The sequence below is a fragment of the Drosophila teissieri genome, chromosome X (genome assembly GCF_016746235.2).
Source record: "Drosophila teissieri strain GT53w chromosome X, Prin_Dtei_1.1, whole genome shotgun sequence".
NCBI lineage: Eukaryota > Metazoa > Arthropoda > Insecta > Diptera > Drosophilidae > Drosophila > Drosophila teissieri.
The window spans coordinates 2,292,829-2,312,256 of NC_053034.1; the positions used below are offsets into that span (position 1 = coordinate 2,292,829).

General features: G+C 46.7%; 3 protein-coding genes across 3 annotated transcripts; 2 read left to right on the plus strand and 1 right to left on the minus strand.

Moving 5' to 3' along the window:
• The first annotated feature begins 53 nt into the window (after positions 1-53).
• On the plus strand, positions 54-3,610 carry LOC122623261 (PHD finger protein 12). The gene is made up of 5 exons (XM_043802307.1): positions 54-202; positions 378-568; positions 641-1,325; positions 1,386-2,902; positions 2,963-3,610. Exons 1-5 carry the CDS (start codon positions 155-157, stop codon positions 3,147-3,149), a joined length of 2,628 nt encoding a protein of 875 aa, XP_043658242.1. The 5' UTR covers positions 54-154; the 3' UTR covers positions 3,150-3,610.
• Positions 3,611-3,732: 122 nt separating this feature from the next.
• Positions 3,733-5,940, minus strand: LOC122624073 (gastrula zinc finger protein xFG20-1). The gene is made up of 4 exons (XM_043803510.1): positions 5,687-5,940; positions 4,510-5,618; positions 4,267-4,453; positions 3,733-4,203 (listed from the first exon to the last, which is right to left on the minus strand). The coding sequence occupies exons 1-4, from the start codon at positions 5,849-5,851 to the stop codon at positions 3,970-3,972; spliced, it is 1,695 nt and encodes a 564-aa protein (XP_043659445.1). The 5' UTR covers positions 5,852-5,940; the 3' UTR covers positions 3,733-3,969.
• A 2,641-nt stretch (positions 5,941-8,581) lies between these two features.
• On the plus strand, positions 8,582-11,293 carry LOC122623841 (alpha-tocopherol transfer protein-like). The gene is made up of 5 exons (XM_043803196.1): positions 8,582-8,845; positions 9,306-9,465; positions 10,251-10,332; positions 10,464-10,891; positions 10,948-11,293. Exons 1-5 carry the CDS (start codon positions 8,743-8,745, stop codon positions 11,060-11,062), a joined length of 888 nt encoding a protein of 295 aa, XP_043659131.1. The 5' UTR covers positions 8,582-8,742; the 3' UTR covers positions 11,063-11,293.
• Positions 11,294-19,428: the final 8,135 nt, after the last annotated feature.

A 19,428-nucleotide genomic window follows, 5' to 3' on the forward strand; every position in this document is an offset into this window, starting at 1 on the left:
TTTCCGTTGATCGCCTATCGATGGGCGCGCAGTGTGGCCAGCCGCGCGACAGATGCGCAGGGCTGCATAACCCACACTGCGCCCGCCTCCGTCTACAAGTGAAGTCGCTCCGAGATTGATTGTGTACACCGGATAAGAGGAGCCAGCGAAAAAGATGTCGAAAGTGGACCAGGACCCGAACGCCTCGCTGAGCATCATGGAGGTGAGTTTGCCGCCGGCACACCCGTCTGCTCCCGTATCTCCGCCTCCCGGCGCTCCAATTGCAATTGGCGGTGGCTGCCCCCAGAGATGCCACATTAACGCATGCACAAATGCTGTCCATTTCCCCCTTTTACTTAACTTAACATTCGTTTCCCGCGCCGCGCCGCGCCGCACAGCAAATCAAGCAGCTCATCCGCCCGCCGCCCAACGAGGACGAGAAGCTGGTGCAGCGGACCACCAACACGAAGCATCCGTATTACAGGCGCCCGGGCAGGGGCCACAACCACGACTACTGCGACGCCTGCGAGGAGGGCGGCAATCTGTTGTGCTGCGATCGATGCCCCTCCAGCTTCCACCTGCAATGCCAGTGAGTATACACGCATATTGCTGCCCATTTTGAGGGCTTCTGCTTAAGCGCTGTGCTGTGCTTTCCCCGCAGTGATCCACCGTTGAGCGAGGAGGACATACCCAGTGGCCAGTGGCTGTGCCACAGCTGCCGCATGGCCAAAGTCTCACAGCCGCCGGCGTCCTCCTCCAAGGCGAGTTCCGTAGAGCGCGTACCCTCGGCGGGCAGTGGATCCCGTGCGAATACTCCTTCCTCTGGCGATCTGGAGTCCATACCGCTGAAGATCCGCAATTTGCGCAAACGCAGCAACAGCGAACGTAATAGCACCGAGAAGCTGCTGGCCAAGATGCCGCTGGCCATACAGCGTGCCCTCGATCCCAATAAGAAACCGACGCCGCTGGACGATGTCATCCGGGCGGCCAGCATGCTGAATCCGCAGCAGTTCTCGCTGCCGCCGGAACTCGAGCTGCATACCCAGTTCCCGGGAAATGGCAAGGTGCAGCCCGTGCAGCAGACGCATCCGCCGAGCGGAAATGGCGGGCACCGCAAGTGTGCCGGCAATCAGCGTCGCAATTCCAAGCCCTTCGAGCTGGACGCCCAGGGACTGGTGCCGCTGCCCGCCAAAACCTGTTTCTACTGCACGCGCTCGTGCAAACGGGCGCCACTTATCTCCTGCGACTACTGTCCGCTCTACTACCACCAGGATTGCCTGGATCCCCCACTGACGGCACTGCCAGCTGGATTGTGGATGTGCCCCAACCATGCCGAGAATTTTATCGTAAGTCAGCCAACGCACGCGGAGGTCACCTTGCGTTCTAATGAGGATGTCTGTTCACAGGATGCCAATATGACAAACAGCATTTCGGCCACGGAGCGGGTGCGCCTATGGAATCGCTTCCACCAGCCACTTGACCATGAAAACGTCAAGCTTGAGTTCTTCCGGCGTGTCAACACACGCCATCCGCCCTTCCGCACCAAGACAAATTTGCGTGCCCGTGCCCACATTGAGGTGCCAGCCATTGTGCGGTACCACTACGAGCATCCACCGGCGCTGCTGCCCTCCATGCGCCAAACGTTGCGCTACGATCGGGTCAAGCGGCGCAAGAACCTGCCCACCGAAGTAGAGGAGATATCACGAGAGTCTGTCACCGAATCGCTGCTGAAGGATCTGGAAGCCTTGCGCTCGGCTCGCGCCAAGTTCCGTGAGATTCAGCGGGAATACGGCACCGTGGAGACGGCAGTGGATGGCGACAGCGACAGCGATCCCAGTCCTGAAGAGCAGGAGCCAGAGACGAACTCTCCCGCCGATAAAGTTAATGGCGAAGTGGATTCGGAGAATCCCAATACAGAAACGGAAGTGCAGGCCAACGATCAGCCGTCGGTTGTCAAGGTAGAGTCCAAGGCCAGCCTAGAGTTGGAGGCTAGCTTCGAGGAGGACGAGGAGGACAGCAAGGTTGGCATCATCGATGCGGACCTCTTTCACCTGGACGTCGATATTATCAAGAAGCTGGCGCACCAGCGACTGCAGCAGCTGGTCGAAGAGCATCCGGAGATTGTGACGCAGTACAAGAATCGCACGGCCGCCCGCCGCCTACGTCAACTGGCAGCTGCCGATGGATCACATGTAGCCGGTGAATCGGCTGCGCTACAAGGCCAACTGGCACCAGAAGATATGAACCGCTTCTCGCTGCTCTTCACCAGCGAAACGTCATCCATTCTGGCGCAAAAGAACGGCAATGCCGCCGACGAAGATCCCGCAATGGCCCTGCATCCAGCACTGGCCACCGCAGCGGCCATTGCAGCAGCGGATGCCGCCGCCGAGAGCTATGTGCCGCGTGCCCGTAGCGACACGGAGAAGGCCTACGAGCTGGCCTCGCGCCTGGAGCTCAAGCTGCTGCAGTGCAAGGTGCAGGCGCGCGCGGTGATAACCCCGTTGGGCGACATGCTCGAGGATAGCCGCTGGTTCAGTTCACTGGGGCTGGACCATTCGATATTCATGCGTTACCGCACGCTGTACATTGGCTACGGTGGACACTACTCGCCGTCGACGACGCTGGCGCAAACGGAAACCGTGGACCTGTCGGCGATTGGTTACTGCTGCCGCATTTCACCGCAGCACGCCATCATCTTCTACGACGAGTTCTCCAAGTCGTACGAGCTGATCAACTACTCAGAGTTTGGCACCGAAGTCAATGGACAGCTGTACGCCTGCGACCTGACCGACAGGATGCCCACGCATGCAGGCAAGCGGATGCGACCCGACGATGCGGAGCTGAAGAGACGCGTCGACGATCTACTGGACAAGCGGCGGCACATTCACCGCCAGTTCGAGACAAAGAAGATCGGCAAAGAGCGGTAGCTATAGTTAACTAACCCAATGATAATGATAACCACTTGTTGTGTAATCCCCTACAGACTGGCGCCCATTGTCAAGCCCGCCTGCCGCTGCATCAACGCCGGACCCGCGCCCATGGTGGCCGGCGCCTGGGAAGGATCGGCGGTGCTGGCACACGGCAGCCTGCTGCGATTCGGCTGCCTGTCGTTTGTCTTCTCGGTGCCGTCGGTGGATCTGCTGGCGCAGGCGCGCACCAAGCGATCGTAGGACCAGAGTCCATTAGCAGCAGCAGCAGCCGCAGCAACTGCAGCTCTTAGTTTAAGCATAAAGACACAGAAGCAGACACGCGCTCAACCGCAGCCAACTCCAGTGGAGCAGCACCAATCTCAGTGGGGCAGCTAGCAGCCAGGCATAGGGTTAGGGTTAGCAGATACCAGTTCAATTTCATCGCAATCATCGCAATGTAATGCCTCGGCTAAACTTTTAGATCACACACACAATCCTCCCATCCTAGCGTTAAGGGGATATTTGCCTTATGACCAGTGCAATAAATACGGAGTTGAGCCCAAAAGTGCACGGGTGATCTATGCAGCTCGCGCATCTCTTGGGCCCAACTCCTTATTTATTGAATTAACCATAATGTTCATGAACCGTGAATAAACCCAATTTATTGTACTTTTACTGTAAAAACAAATTGTAAAAATTGCTAAAAAGAAATAAACTTGTAAGCATTACGATCAGGGATTTCTCCAGATGCAATTCTATTGTGTGTATGCCATACCGATGCATCCACCGGATTTGTGGCATCTCCAATTGGCAGTAAACCCAATCCAATAAGTACACAAACGTATTCGTTTTAAATGAATGTTTACTTTATAACCAGATCCAATCCAACTGGTTAAGGCATTATAGAGAACGAGAAGAGTATACACAATAGGTGCCAGGCGACGGGACGCCGGGACTTTTGTGGAGTACACGAGACGTCGGATAAGTACATTCGGTATGGCTAATATGCAAAAAATATATTTGTAATTGTTTAATTAAGGGTCTAAGACTACGAATGCACCACGTCCAGGTGCCGGCTCCCCTAGAGAGCAGCCGCAGGTCCCGGCTGAGCCTGTGCCTGTTCCTGTGACGAGTTGGGGTGCTGCATCTGCTCCTGGGCGCCAGCCTTGGCCGCCGATCGCGTGGCCCGCGACCTCTCCCATTCTGCTTTGTGCTTGCGCTTAGTGTGATGGTACATGTTCGACTTGGAGCGGAACTCCGTGGGACAGAAGGCGCAGGTGTGCAGCTTGACGCCCGTGTGCGTGGCAAAGTGCTCCTGTCGCCAAAAAAGCTTCGTTAATAACCATGCAGCGCAAATTACTGGAGCAGGAGTACTCACCTCCAAATAGCGCTTCATCTTGAAGCACTTGCCGCACACATCGCATGCATACTTCGGCTTGCTCATGCACCGATGGTTCTGACCGGGAAGCTCCCCGCAGTTGGGACAAAGAACCGAAACGGGTGCGGCATGGATGGCGGCCTGTAGCGGAGCAGTCGGTCGTTTATCCGTCTCTGAAGGCGGGTTTCTGTGGCAGATTCGTTAATAAGCCTTTTTATTTGCGGGATTATCCAAACGACTTACCCATAGGGATGCGCCATCACTGTTCCGGTGGTCGTTGTCGTCGTTGTGGTGGCACTGCTCGTTCCCACGGCCGCCGCTGCAGCCGCTGTTGCCGACATGACGGCAAAGAGTTGTTCCTGCTGTTGCTGTTGCAGAAGGCTAGCACACAGACGCTGCTGCAGGCTATCCGATTGTCCCGGTGGATTGCCCGTTAGCGACGCGGCTGCCACGACAGCCGCGGCTACCGCGTTGTAGTTGGCCAGTATGAGCTCGTTCTCCTTGAGCCTTTTCTGTGGCGAATCCTCGTCGCTAATATCGCTGCCCTCCGTGTGCTGGACCTTTTTCGGTGAGTGCGTCTTCCGCCGACTGGATCGATTGCGTGAGCCCCGACTGCCGGATGGCGGGGTTTTGGTTATGGTGAGGTTAATGGCCTCACTGGGCTGACTCTTGATCACCGACAGGGGCAGCTGTTGGACAGTTGGTGGCGAGGGTAGAGGAGCTGCTACGAGATTGGTGGTGGAAGTTGCAGAGGGAGCAGGAGTAGCAGTAGCAGCGGGATGTCGAGAAACAGCTGGATTTACTGTGTTTCCAGGAGATGCACAAGCAGAAGGTGTTGGAGCAGGAGCAGGAACTGTAACTGCTGGAGCAGACTCCTCCGACGTCGTGTGATTCTGATTCGATTTGGCCGCATCCCGCTCTTCGCGCGCCTTTAGCCACTGTGTGGTGTGCTTGCTCTTCACATGGGTGTACATATTCGAACGGCAGCGGAAGGCCATCTCGCAGTAGGGACATGCGATGGGTCGGTCGCCGGTGTGCGTGGCTATGTGCTCCTCCAGGTAGCGACGCATCTTGAAGGATTTCTCACAGAACATGCAGGGAAACTTATTGGCCGTTGTGGGAGTCACCACCTTGGGCTCCTCCGCCGGCTCCAGCAGCAGCAATTGCGGCTGCGCATCCAACTGCGTTTCGCTGCCATCCTCCGACCAGTTGACATCGCAATCGATGGCCAGGAACTGGCTGCACAGCGTCGTCTGCTTCAGCTCCACCAGCTTCCAGAAGTTGTGGAAGCTCTCCAGTTGCGAGCAGCACTCGGTGCAGATGCAGGTGGAGATGGCATCGTCGCGGGAGAGCTGCGGCAGATGGGAGCGGGAGTATTAGGGTGAGGCGGTGGGCAGGAGAATCATCAGCAGATACTCACGCAGAGGTACAAGTGAATCGAGATCAGTTGGACCAGGTAGCTCTCTGGCATCGCCTTTTCGTCGTCCTCGTCGGCCGGAGCGGGCGCACTGGCTCCGCCGGCGCCGCCGAACAGCAGCACCGCGCTCTGCTCGTCGAGCGCGTTTAGACACAGGCGACAGATCATTTTATTCCGCTTTAAAATATACAATTTTTACTTTATTCCATTGGTTTGTGTTCTTCACACGCGCACGGTCACACTATCCCATAGCGGTGGCACATCGTCCACCCAGCGCCTATCGATGTGCCAATCGTTACGTGACGTTGGCGCAAGTAATATTTAACGTTACGTAACGTAACGGATAAGCGTTATTTTAAATGGAATTTATATGAAAATTTAACATACTTCATTAAGGTTAATTCTCGATACGAATTAAAGTTTATTTAAACTATTTGCATTTTAGGGTAAGAAACAGTATCTAACATAGTACAATTCATCGGCTAAGACAGTATCATTTTGGCAAATCGGCTGTTAAAGAGTGGTAAATGAAGACTCATGATTGATGTCCCAGGATGCATGAAGCAATATCTGATTGAAGTGGTCTGAACTAGTGTGTAGCAATTATGTTAAGTTACTGTATTGGTCAAGATATTGAGCCAGCAAAACCCTATTTTTCGACCGATCGCAGATTACACCACCATGTCCAATGATATTTTTTTTTGCGATGAGTGGAGTGTTTGGAGCGTTTGACGCTTCGCCTTTTGGCTTATCTGAAAAAGCATGTATCATTCTTTGCTTTGCCGAAATGCAACTGATTTGCATGACTTGTAGGCACCAATTTGCTTTGATGATGCTGCGACCGCAATTAGCAGGCAGTGCTAAAATTCTACCTAATTGATTTGCAAAATGATGCAAACAAAGTTGGCAAGCAGCAAGTGCATGATTGCGAAATGCACTTTGCCGTGATTGGCACTCTGGCCAATCGGAATTTTTAATATATGTACGATAGAGATAGCAGTTTTGCGAACAAAGTGCATGAATATTAGCCCTATTTGAAATCATTCAAAAATTAAACAATTATGTTCATTATAGTTTTCTCTCAGTGCACCACCCTACAACTAAGGTCGCGTACTATTCACATGACCATAATTCCCAACTTCACGTATATCTCGAATCGTACGTTGACCATTTTAAATTGTCAGTTAGCACTTTTTTACCAAACCTCTAAATTGGACATTGTTTTAAAGCATTTGTGGATCGGCTATGTTCCATTTTCAAGGCCAGTCAGCTGTTTTCAAGACATACTCAAATGTGAGCTTATGCGTGTTTTTGCTGCGTTTGCTTTCAGCTTAATAATTTTACAGCTGCACTTAATTGGCACAGTAATACTTCCGTAGTTTGTACACTTTGGTTACTTTTTACTTGAAAACTTGGGATTTACATATGTACATACATACTTTTTAGTGCCAACGCGTCGTATGATTAATTTTGGGTTGTAACCTCAAGGGCTAAAAGTGAATTCTAAATATCTCTTATTACGTACTATAAGTCTAAAACAAACTGGTTGGTTGTAATAACTGTCCATACAACATTCAAAGTTAGTTTCATTATGTACAAGGTACACACGTCGTATGCGTCATATTCTAGAATCTTCAGGTCCAAACATAATATATTCAATTTATTTAAGATTTTAATTTTCCTTATGCACAATGTGAATATAATAGAATGATCATAAGATTTTCAAGTTTTAACAGATGTTCTACTGTAGCACTCGCATAGTAATACACGTAAATTCGAGTTCTACGGGCCATCAAGAAAAACGAACCCAAATTCGCTTTCGCCTACTTCATTCGGCGGCTTCATTTTTACTTTTTGGGTTTTCTGTTGACAGTTTTGTTTTAATTCATGTTCATGCTTTGCGGTCGCCGTTTCAGAGTTGGTCGTTGGTTGTAAATAGTTTGGCTGTGGGCATGGGTTTGGGCTCGGACTGGGTTTAACTTGCGAAACACGTCCGAAAGAGTCGCAGCCAAGCCAGTTCAGTTGGCCAGCTCAGCCGGGAGCAGAGCAGCATAACAAGTGGAGCGCGACTTTGCCTTGCCGAAAATTGTTTGCCAATGTCGCGATAAAGCTAAAAGCCAAACAAAAACAAAGGCAAAACCGAAGAAACAACGAGCTGGGACCGGGTACAAAAAAATGCCGCCAAACATGGCAATGGCCCAGGCCGAGTGGTGGAAAGCCGGAAAAACCGCACAACACCCACGCAATACGCACACGCGAAAAAACATAGAAGAAGAAAAGAAGCCAACACACCTGCCGCTTTTCGACCTTCTGGCGCAGTAAAGTCAATCATGGAAATTGCCCAATAGCGACTGATTGTGGAGTTCAGCGACGACAGCAACATAAAGTATAAAAAAAATTAAAAAGGAAATAGTGCTCTGACTATAATCAATATTAGTACCTTGAAATAGTTTAAAATATTTTAATGAAATTTTTAAAATATTCTCACACAATACCACAAAACCTCTTTTTTTCAGTGCAGATAAATTAGCATGTATGTTAAAAGAAAAAACTAAATTAATGAAAGCGAATTTAGATCGTCGATTTCAGTCAGCAGCAAAGATAAAGGCAATCCAAAGAAAGTAAACATCTTTTTATAATAAATTATTAAAATTTTATAGATTCAATATAACAGGATATTTCCTGCCATGAATTCCTGGGAAAGCGAGATGGCAACTCTAAAAGGCAACTGATCGCACAGCTAGTTGCCAGACTTATCCCCTCTGCGCCTGCCCCCCTTCCTTGTACCACTCCCCCCTTGTGTACCACTAAGCAAGCACTTATTATTTGCGATGCCGGCAGAGGCAGCGACGTCGGCAGAGGCAGTGTTCCAGTGGCAGAGCGAGTCGACGAAAAGCCAAAAAAATGTTCCAATCAGTTGCAGTCGCGAATTAGCGTCGCACAGACGCGGTGTCTCGCACAAGTGTTCCTTTCTCGCTCCATTTGCTGTCTCGCTCACTCGCGGAAGTCCGATAGCTTCGATAGTTCGTCCCTTTCGGCACAACGGTAAACGCTTCGCAATGGTGCACCTAAATGAGAAAACGGAGGATCAGCTGATGACCACAAGGATTTCGGAGCTGCAGGATTGGCTCAAGTCGCAGCCACAGTTGCCGCAGAATATATGTTCGTATATTAATGTATATACTGCCAAGTGGGTCGGATTGCAAAAAAACGCAGTTTCCATCTTCACCGCAAAGAAAGCACAGTCAGAAATTGGAAACGTTTTGATTATACGATAATTTTTTTTATTGTTATATGAAGTAATAATAAACTTCTGTGATCAAAACATTTTACATTGATTGTTAAAATGCGAAATATATCAATATATTGATATTATATTATGATTATGATAGTATTGATATTTTTAGAGATAATATTTGCTTAGTTGTGAATAAATTTCTTACTGTGTGCTTATCGTTGGCCTGGCCAACTTTGTGTGTGGGTCAATTGCCTGAGTGATGGGAACCGCAGCCAGTTGCATAACCAACGCACCGCAGCAGTGACTTATGAATGCGCCCGTACTGCAAACTCCCCTGTACTCACCTGAATCCCTATCCCCTATCCGCGTCCTCCTCCACCGCAGCCCGATTGCTTTTGCGCCGCTTTCTGCACACGACGAGGGGCGATCTATCCGCCGCCCAGCGCCTCTTGGAACTCAATTACGGACTGCGCAACAAACATGGCCACATCTTCATCGATCGCGATCCGCTGGATGCCAGTTCCCAGCAGCTGCTGCAAGTCGCGTGAGTACGAAGATATAGGGCTTACTGCAGTTAGAATCCAGGTAATCGCCATAAGACCAGCAAAGGCAGACTATCTTCACAAATGAAATATGAAAGAAAACTAATTATAATATGAAAAGAATATACAAAAATTTCGATAAAAGGAATTCTTTATGTGCTCAACTTAATGACCGAAGCAGATTAAAAAAAAACCCTCTCAGTTGGGCTAATAAATTTGAAACCAAAAAAAAGTTAAAAGCCAGGCTAAACCTGTTTAATACTTTGAGAAGTTAACAAGAAATAAATTATTACATTTTAATTTGCAAGCCAAAGCAAGGTTTTTTCCAGAAAATCATGGTTTTACTTTTAAAGCAAGCTTACAATGTACTTAAAACCACCACAAAATCACTATAAAAATAAGTACCGTCCAAAAAGCCATAAACGTAACTTATTGGCAGATAAACTTTAGTAGCTTCAATAGAGACATTAAACGCCGATGGGGACTGATGATTTTAGTGGCTACTGTTCACTAGACTTTCAATTAGCTGAGATTCCTGTGAAATGGGAAATAATGTCTGAATTTCTGGCCATAACGAGATGACTGAGTTGATATTAGCTTAAATCTTGCAAGCCTTGTGAGTTCAGAGACATACAATGTTGACTTGCGGCTGGTTTTTTCGCTTAGTGTACACAGAGTGCATTGGCTTGCAATAGCTGGCAACCGGTTTGGTTGTCGGATGGACACAATAATAGGTTAGCCAGAATTATGTTAACCTGCACATTTTCCCTGCCATTTTCGCTCGCAGAGATCTGGTGCCGTTGCCCGGCTTGACCCCGGAGAACAACAAGCTGCTCTTTTACCGCCTGATCGACTTCGATGCGGACAAGGTAGGTGAACACTAACTAGTAGTGAACATTGAGTAGTTAAACCATCTTTACCCATTTATTGGTTATAACATATTATCCAAGTGGCTGTGAAAATTTTCTCATGCAGAATATACATATATCGTTTCTGACAGTTCAACTTTACGGCTGCCATCAAGGTCTTCTTCATGGTGGCCGACTGTCGATTTGCGACGGAGAACGAGGATCGTTTGTCGGACGGTGAGATACCAGTGTTCGACATGGCTGGCTATACGCTGCGCCACCTGACCAAAACCGCATTGGGCGCCCTACGCGTCTACATGAAGTTCGTCCAGGAGGCGCATCCCGTCCGGCTCAAGGAGATCCACGTCCTTAACTGTCCCTCGTACGTGGACAAGGTGATGGCTGTGGTCAAGCCGTTCATCAAGGGAGAGGTGTTCAAGCTAATCCACTTCCACTTGCCGGATGCGGACACCCCATATCGCCACTTCCCGCGCACCATGTTGCCGGAGGAATACGGCGGAGAGGCGGGCAAGATGTCCGACCTGAAGCTCCAGTGGATGCAGTTGCTCAAGGAACAGAGGTAATATAATACTTTTCAGCTATGAGCGATGCTTAATTGGTTTTTTTCTGTTTTAGAGACTATCTGATGGATTCGGAGAACTGGCAAATAAACAAAATCAAAAAAAATGACCAACGAAAATCCAGTGATTCCGGAGTGACACAAAGTCTACGTTCCCTCGAAATTGATTAGTCGCCGTGCGCACGACTGTACCATAATTTATGGGCCTACAGCGATTTTCACATTTCCCTCACAAACTTTGCCGCATATATTGGAAAACCACGTGTAATAAGCTTTTTACCGATCGGAAAATCCAATTGGGCTCAAGGCACTTTGGCCAAATTGGGGTGAATGTGAAAATCGTATTGGGCCCGGCTATCTATTGTATTTTTGCTTTGTTCCCGTTTTGATTTCCCAGCTGGGCTTGGATCTATGTAAATATATGTATTTTTTCCTATAGATATGCTTCTCCACATTCTAAATTCATTATTATTTTCACTGCGAGGAGATATATAGATATATATATATATGTATATATGTACATATATAAATGTGTATTGTGCGCACAGAATTTCCCTTTTAAATGCAACAGCATAACTCCTATCACTGTCGGTGCATTTCGATGCCTGTGACTGATGCAATTAACTCGCTACAAAAAGGGACGGCCGGCGAAGGGGATAATGTGGCTGGCCTGCACTGGAAAAAGTTCTTTTAGCTACCATGGTGCAAAATAGTGAGAGAATTTACCCTTACTCAGTTTGATAGGATACAGTAAATTGAGTAAATTACATTGTCTTTCAAAAGTGTTATTACTTTTGGTTGTGCATAAACAGTCTGCTGCATTTGTGCACTAATTTGTAGCAGTGCATCAAACTGCCCTAAAAATCGTGCCGTATATACATATGTACGTGTGTGTGGGTGTGGTGTGTCTGCGTATCTGTGTATGATCGGGATGAGTGGCTGTGCGAATGTGTGGGTTGGTTGGCCTGCAGGAAGTGGAAGTGGCAGTAGAAGTGGAGCAACAACAGCAATGGCCATGCCACAACAGTGTGGCACGGCAAGTGGAGGCCAAAGGACCCTTGAGGCATAATGCGCATATCGTTCGGTTGGCCAACCTGGCCACTGGGTCGTCCACGTCCACGTTCACAATGCCCAGTCTGCAGTCTGCAATCCGCAATCCGCAATACGCAATACGCAATCCGGACTCCCACAACTCGCAACTGGCAATCGCCTAGCGACACTTTGAACACGTCTGCGAGTCGTGCAGTTGACACAAGTGTGGCTTGGTTGAAAGTGTGCTTACTATACTTACTATACAACCTATTCTCCATCACATCCACTTTGCCGACCATTGCTGTCCGTTCCCGTGACATATTAGTCTTAATGTCGGCTTACACGGAACAAATGCAATTAAAGTCTATAAAGTATACATTAAATAGGGAACGGTGTCTATGGTATAGAAACTTTTTAAGCTGTTCGGATTGGAATATTCTATGTTAAGGACATTTTTCTCGTTGTGCCTCTGTTTATATGCAAACACTCTGGCCTCTCCACTCCGCTCCGTATTCCCCGATTTAACGCCACTTAACGCTGCAACTCATCCATCAGTGCGGTGCGTGTCACTCCCATTTGAATGGAAGATGGGTGGTGGGCGGTGGGCGTGTGGGGGGGACTTACACTTTTAGCCAAAACCAGATGCGCACTGCATGCGATTGCATGCATGGTAATCGAATTATGTGGCAACTCTGCCTTTCAGGGGGGCGTGGCAGCGGAGGGGTGGCAAGTCTTTGTGGCAGGATGCTTGCACATATGCACAATGGAAGCGGATTGTCTGGTGTGCGGGCTTTTGTGAATCCCCTCTTTTTACTCTTTTGTGTGATAGCGATATGTGCCGGACTTATACCCTTCAGTCTGGTAATTTAATTGATTTCTTGAAATTCATTGTCTTTGAGAGTGTATCAGTAATGCCTCAGAATACTGCGATATATTTTGTATGCGTTAGCGATTCCGATTGAATACATTGTACTTCCATCCACAGAGATTTAAGAGCGAGGAGTAGTAGACCCCACTCGTCATCCGGCTCGAAGGACCAAGAGCATCCTACATCCGACTCGTGGGCATGAGCAGTCAACCCTTCCTTCAATTGCATTATGACTGCCAACACAATTAGGGCGTTCGGGCGATAGCTTGTCTGGCTTGAAAGTCCCCGAGATGTGGGTAATGAATTATATATATTTGCACATGATGGGCGGAAAGAAAATCAGAGTGGGGTTTTACCCCGGGGTTTGGCCCATCAAAGATGGAGACCGAGAGTCCCTGCCAGTTCTGACGCCCAAATTGATCAATTTTGCATTTTGCCACAACAATCGCAGCTGTAAAAGTAAAAGGCGGGCGGTGTGGGCGTGGAATGGAGTGGGCGTGGTGTTGGTGACCCCATTAACATGCCCAAGCCCAAGCCCAGGCCGAAAAAAGCTTACGCTGCACTCTATACGTGAACTGCAGTTGGTCGGGGATTTCCCCCCGTTGCTCAGTAAGTTCCTTTGCATTTCTGTGCTCTGTTTTCTGTGCTCTGTTTTCTGTTCTCTGTTTTCTGCTTTCAGCTTTCTCCGTTTTCCCTGCACTTCGCCTTCCTTTTTGCCGGAAGATGAAAAGCCCGAAAACAAAAGCAGCAGCAATAAACGAAATGTGCAGTCAACAATAGTCCGCCAGTCCACCGAGTTCGGCTCTCTTCCGAGAGTGTGTTGGTGTCGAAGTACAGTGAGCCCTCGCCAAAGTCGAACTCAGCTATTACACATTTAATTATTTAATTAAACACAGCAATTTGGTGAGCTCAAATTTAAATAAAAGAGTAGAGGTAACTGCCTTTCGTTGCATTTAGCCACTCACCACTGTTCTTTCCTGTGTGTCTGTGTGCGGTCCAACATGTTGTTGTTGCATGCTCGTTGGCGTCGCAACACCAACACCAACACACACCCACACACACACATGCGCATGAACTTGCAACTGTAGTTGTTGGCCGGGTCGCTGTTCAGTTGAGTGACTGATAAGTTCAGTCGGCGTTCGTTTGGCGCCGAGAACGGTTATCGCGTCTAATCGAATTTGCCCCCAAAGTTCGTAGCAAATAGCCAGGCAAATATTTGCTGAATACACTTATTCGCGGAATTCCACCGAAAGATGTCTCCTTAAATGGTGTTTTATTGTGTGTGTGTGTTTTTTTTTTGGAGTGCAACACCCGGCAAGTGACCAACTTTTGTGGAATTTCATCACCGGATAGCAGACTCCAAGAACCCCAGACGCCAAAAGGTATGCAATGAATTTCGACTGCAGTGGGTAAGCGGCTTTTTAGCTGTTGCTTGTGCCATGCACATAACTATTCTGCCTGGGTGTCCTGCCAACTATATCCTTGTTCAATTATGTAAGGTGGAATTCATGGCTGCAAGGCCAGTTACCAGGCAATAGCCTGGCAGTTCGGAGCAGCAATTCGGAGGCCGAGTTCTGGCGAAAATAATAAATGGGGAATGCAGAGAACGGCTAGGGTTAAGCTTTATGTAAATACATATGTACAGTCGTTCAGCACTTGAGAGCTATAATAAAGCTCCACGAGGAAACCCAAAACTAGGGAGCTAAAACAGGACTTGTAAATCAAAAACTCTTTTACCATTTCGATACTATATAGATTCGAAATTCTATGAATAATATTCAAATTTAAGCTAACAGTGTACTAAACTAATTTTATTAATTAAATAGAAACTCTTGCGTTTTGATCATTAGGTCGAAATGATTTCCAATTAGTCCGTTACTACGATTACGCTTTTGTACCTATTCATACAAATGTATGTACATACATATGTGTTGTGGCAGTCCCCGATAATTGGCGACCTCAGCGAATAACCCTTAATGCCACCCCCTCTTAACCCACTGTGTACATATGTGTGTCATTACTTAACACCTACAAGCAGCCGCCAGTCGGCACGCCATTATACTATTACACTATTACACTATCACACAAATACATAGCAACAGCAGAAGTAAGTAGCGGAGGAAGTACGAATAAAAACGCGGAGAAAATGGTGGTCGACGGCTTTGAACTACCCCCAAATGATTTGAACCTCGCTGAAGAACGATGGGCGAGAGGCCCATATTAGTCATGCCCACCCGACGACCTCACGCCCCCTTTTTGGAGAATAGAACCCCAAAGCGAATAGAACCCCAAACCGAACCGAATAGAACACCGCACAGAACTAAGCTCACACCTATACATCGCACTCATTGTTATTGCATGCTAATTCTGTTGCCTCGTTGCCCCACTCGAATTCTCGTTTCGTTCACATTATTGCTTTTGGCTTTTTGCCTTTCAAGAAGTCATTTTCCTGCGACTGCCTGAAAGTGTGCAGTGGATGAGGTGTAATCGCATTTGACACACAGAGAGAAAAACAATGTAGGCCGCTCTGCTTAATTATCCTTAAGCTAACTATAGCTTCTCCTTTAACATTTTATGGTCCCTACTTTATGGTCCTTCGAACAGGATTCGATTTGAAAAGATCTCTCAAGGCACATAAGCCATTTGATCGCTGTATTGTGCGCAGTGCAATGCTCGCTGATGGTGCTGCCTGGTCAGCATCGTGGGTGCTCCACTTTTGCGGCTAGACAAAGAAAAGTCACCTGTTCGGCCCAACCACCCGCCCTGCGGCCCCTTTTGCAGTTGGCCCAAATTCCCGGCGACAAGTTTGAATGAGTCAGCTCACCTTGGTTACAATGCACAATGTATAATGCATAATAAGAGAGACAGAGAGAGAGAGAGGTAGAGGGAGAGAGCAAAATCTGATTCACTGCCAGCAGCAACGAGGTCCTTCCCCAGTTCCTTCCACTCCATATCCATCCTCTCCACTGTCTGTGCCATTGACGCTTATCAAAAGCCACCGATCAAAGGCAGTGTTTTGTTTCCATTTTGCCGTTTCTGCTTCTCGCCTCCACCTGTCTGCCTCAGTTTTCCACCGGCGATAAGCGCTGGTATAGCTCATGGTGCACAGCACAGTGTGCTATAAATTGTAAAGGACCTTAATAACACTTTCGTCCTTACACCAGTAGCCAGCAACGTTGTCCCACTCCCGTGGATGTACATATAACAAAAAGGAGAAGTTCCATTTTTTAATTGCATTAAAAATTGTCGCTTGGCTGTCTTCGGTGTCATTCCATTTTCGGCCAGCCATCTGCTTCCTTTGCAAGTCTGGCCATTCTTTTGGCTCAGTGCACACATCTTGCACGTACATATAACATATGCACATCCATTGAACATTTTCATTGAATTTAGCCACTATCCACCCACCAAACAGTTTGGGCTGAAACGATGAGCAACGAGCGGGCATTAATAACTTGCTTTCTTTATGCAGAGAAAAAACGCCCTGGTTCAGTTTGCATTATTATGACTTAAATCTAATTTGGTCCTTCGAGCCGCATATTCAGCAGCTCTCGATGGGTAAATGTATATGTTTTATCATATTTTTGGTATTTAAGCGGCCTAATGAGAAGCGTTACTAGATTGTTTTCTGTGCAGCCGACATTAAATGGCCGTCGCCGTCTTTTGAATGCCAGTTTTTTGGGCTCCCATTGGCCCCCCCTTTTTTGTTTTTTGTGTGGGCCTCTTCTTGGACAATTTATGAGGTCAATGAAATGCTTTTCCCGCCTGCTGAGCGTCTCCCGCCGTTCGCAGTGGGAAATTCTGCCAGCGACGACAGCGGCGACGTCGCCCAGCGTCTCCAGTCCCCCCATACTCCTCACTAAACCCCCCATTTCCCACGCCACTGGGCCACCAATGTCATTGGGGGCAATGTGTCTACAGGCTTTTGCCATTTTTGCCTATTGCCTATTGCCATTAGCCGCAGGCCATGAGCCATTTTCAGCCGGAGTTGCCAATACGCAGAGGGCAAAGGAATTTGGCAAAAGAATCGGAACAATTGGAAAAAAAACTCGCCGATTAGGAACTTTATCAAGACGAACAACATTTTTAAATGTTTATTGAGCCAAAGCTAACGTCAGGTATCCTTGCTTTAGTACGAGTGAGTAATGAGTAATGAACTTTTATAGTGAATGGAAGAGATAAAGCTTAAGATTGGTTAGTAATGGCAACGCATGGATTATTGAAATCGAAGTCTTTTCGGCTATGTGTGCTATAAAGATTTGTAAATGTTTATTTAATGCTCGGCCAGACAAAGTTTTGTTTTCCTACTCCAATTTTTCTTTACGTAGTTTTGCCAAAGCATCAAAGTTTCGCTGAAATGGAGAAATCGGGAATGCCAAGAGTGCTGGTTGTGAAGGGACTTACGGAAAGGCTTCGTTAAGCTGCTTGGCAAAGTTATGCTGACATCCTTGTCGCCTTCGCGTCTCCACCTCCTGTTTCTGGCGCTGATTCCATCGATTTTCCATGCTCCATCTGGGGAAGGAATGTCTGCGTTAAAGACCAGCAAGTAGATTAAAGTAGAGTGGAGCTAAAAGGGCAGCCTTCAAAACATGATTTTTTGCACATTTCCGTCATAAAATAATCCGTTTTGTTCTCACAACTTTCAAAATAATGGTCCGAATATGGAATGTTATACCTCGTTGAGCTCGTAATTTAATTCCCAATCGAACTGTGTTCAAAAATGTGGATTCTATTTTTTTCACATTTTTTGCAAATTTTGATGATGTTACCCCTTACAAAAAATGCGAAAATTTGGGCAAAAAATATTTTGACAAAGTCGGTCAAAAAGTGATATGGATGGTTAGTATTGATAATTAGGAGTACAAAACTGTAATTCTTTTGGCTGTCTGACCATTTTTAGCCAAGTTATACCGAAAATTCCAGTCCTAAATATTGCATTTTTTAATAAAATCGTTTCTCTGAAGTTCTGTATAAAAAATTATCAATATTTTGATCAGAACATAAGAAGTAATGGTTCAAATATGGAATGTTATACCTCGTTGAGTTTGTTATTTAAATCCCAATTGATTTGGATTCAAATTCGGGAATTTTAATTTTTTTTTTACATGTTTTCCAAAGTCTAATAAGGCCAAGAAATGTTGCAGAGTATATTGTGTTCGTTGAAACCCTGAATTGGCTTAACCTAAAAGGAGACTTTCGGTGAAAAGTAAAGTAAAGTGCAGTAAATGTAACAAAGTGTTTTGCATATGTGCAGCTAATTGGAACAAATTCAATTTTGTTTGGCTAAATTATGCGAAACTTTGTAGCATGCACGAAATATGCCTGGTTTCCACTAATGCAGAATTCCATTAAGTGGCTTGCAACTAAGGGCCACTTTTGTTGTGGCCTTTTGTTGTGTAGAAAGTGGTAAAAAATACATGCATGTTATTACTGACATTTTGCACTTTCGAGTGCAATTAAATAGTGTTTGTTTTAATTATGGTAAACACTCCATCAAAGAGTGCAATTATTTTCGTTTACAAATTTCCATTACTGCTTGTGTCAATTATGATATTGATTAATGCCGTACAAAAAGGTGTACTGCGCAATCAATTAAGGCAATTGTCAATTAACTAGCTTCGTGTTTGCGTTACCATGTCATTTGTGAGTATAATCCTTTTGAAAATCGGGCGATTTATTCATGCACATATGTACATATACCCGCAACCAAGTAGTTGGCCTTAGCTTTTCATCACAACTTGACACTGATGAGTGCGCTCATTTGTATTCATTGCCCCTGGATCTATGGGAAAATTACGAAAAATTGCTGCTAAACGTTTTAAATTTAGAACCGCGCCCCCAGAAGGTCAAATGTAGGGGGCGGTGGGTGTTGATTCAAGGCCATCGCAGTGGTTAGGGTGGTCGATTGCGGAAAAGGGCGCTGACAAGTTTATTAAAAACTACGTCAATTTTGCACAGAGAGCCGCTAGTTGTGTGTCCGTGTTGGGAGCCGAAATGGCTTTCATCGTATTGCCAATCCAATGACAAACTAGCTATAAATATCGCCTTAACCAATACGCCTAAGTGTCGAACACCAAAAATTAGTTACTATATATGCCCCAGAGATAAATCCCTTTCCCACTTTTATTTATAATGTTTCCACACTTTTTTAGTGAATTATTTATGGCGACTCCTTCGATTTAAGTCCTTCAAACTTGTGCGCTTAGGCGAGTGTCAAACAATTCCCATTGCCATTGTGCGAAATAAAGTACGTGTGTCTATACGCACGTCAATGAAAAATGCACCGAATTCATTTCGACTCGCAACTCCCCAATCAATATGCATCCCCTGCAGGACCACTCCCGGTACTTTTTTTCGCCACTGCCCCAATAACCAGAACAAACTGCAGAGTAAAAGTTCCCATGCCCAAGTCCAAAAACGAATAAAAAAAACTTTATACCAGCCAGCTACAATAATCATGTTTGCATCAGGATACATCTATATGTGTGTGGGTGTATGCGTGTGTGTGTGTGAGAGAGAGAGTGTGTGCGTGGGAATATGTGTGGTTCAAGGATGCTCGAGTTTCATGTCCTATTTCTCGAGTTTTTTTATTCTCGTTTTTATTTTGGACCCAGAAAATCAAGGGAGCAAAGGAAATATT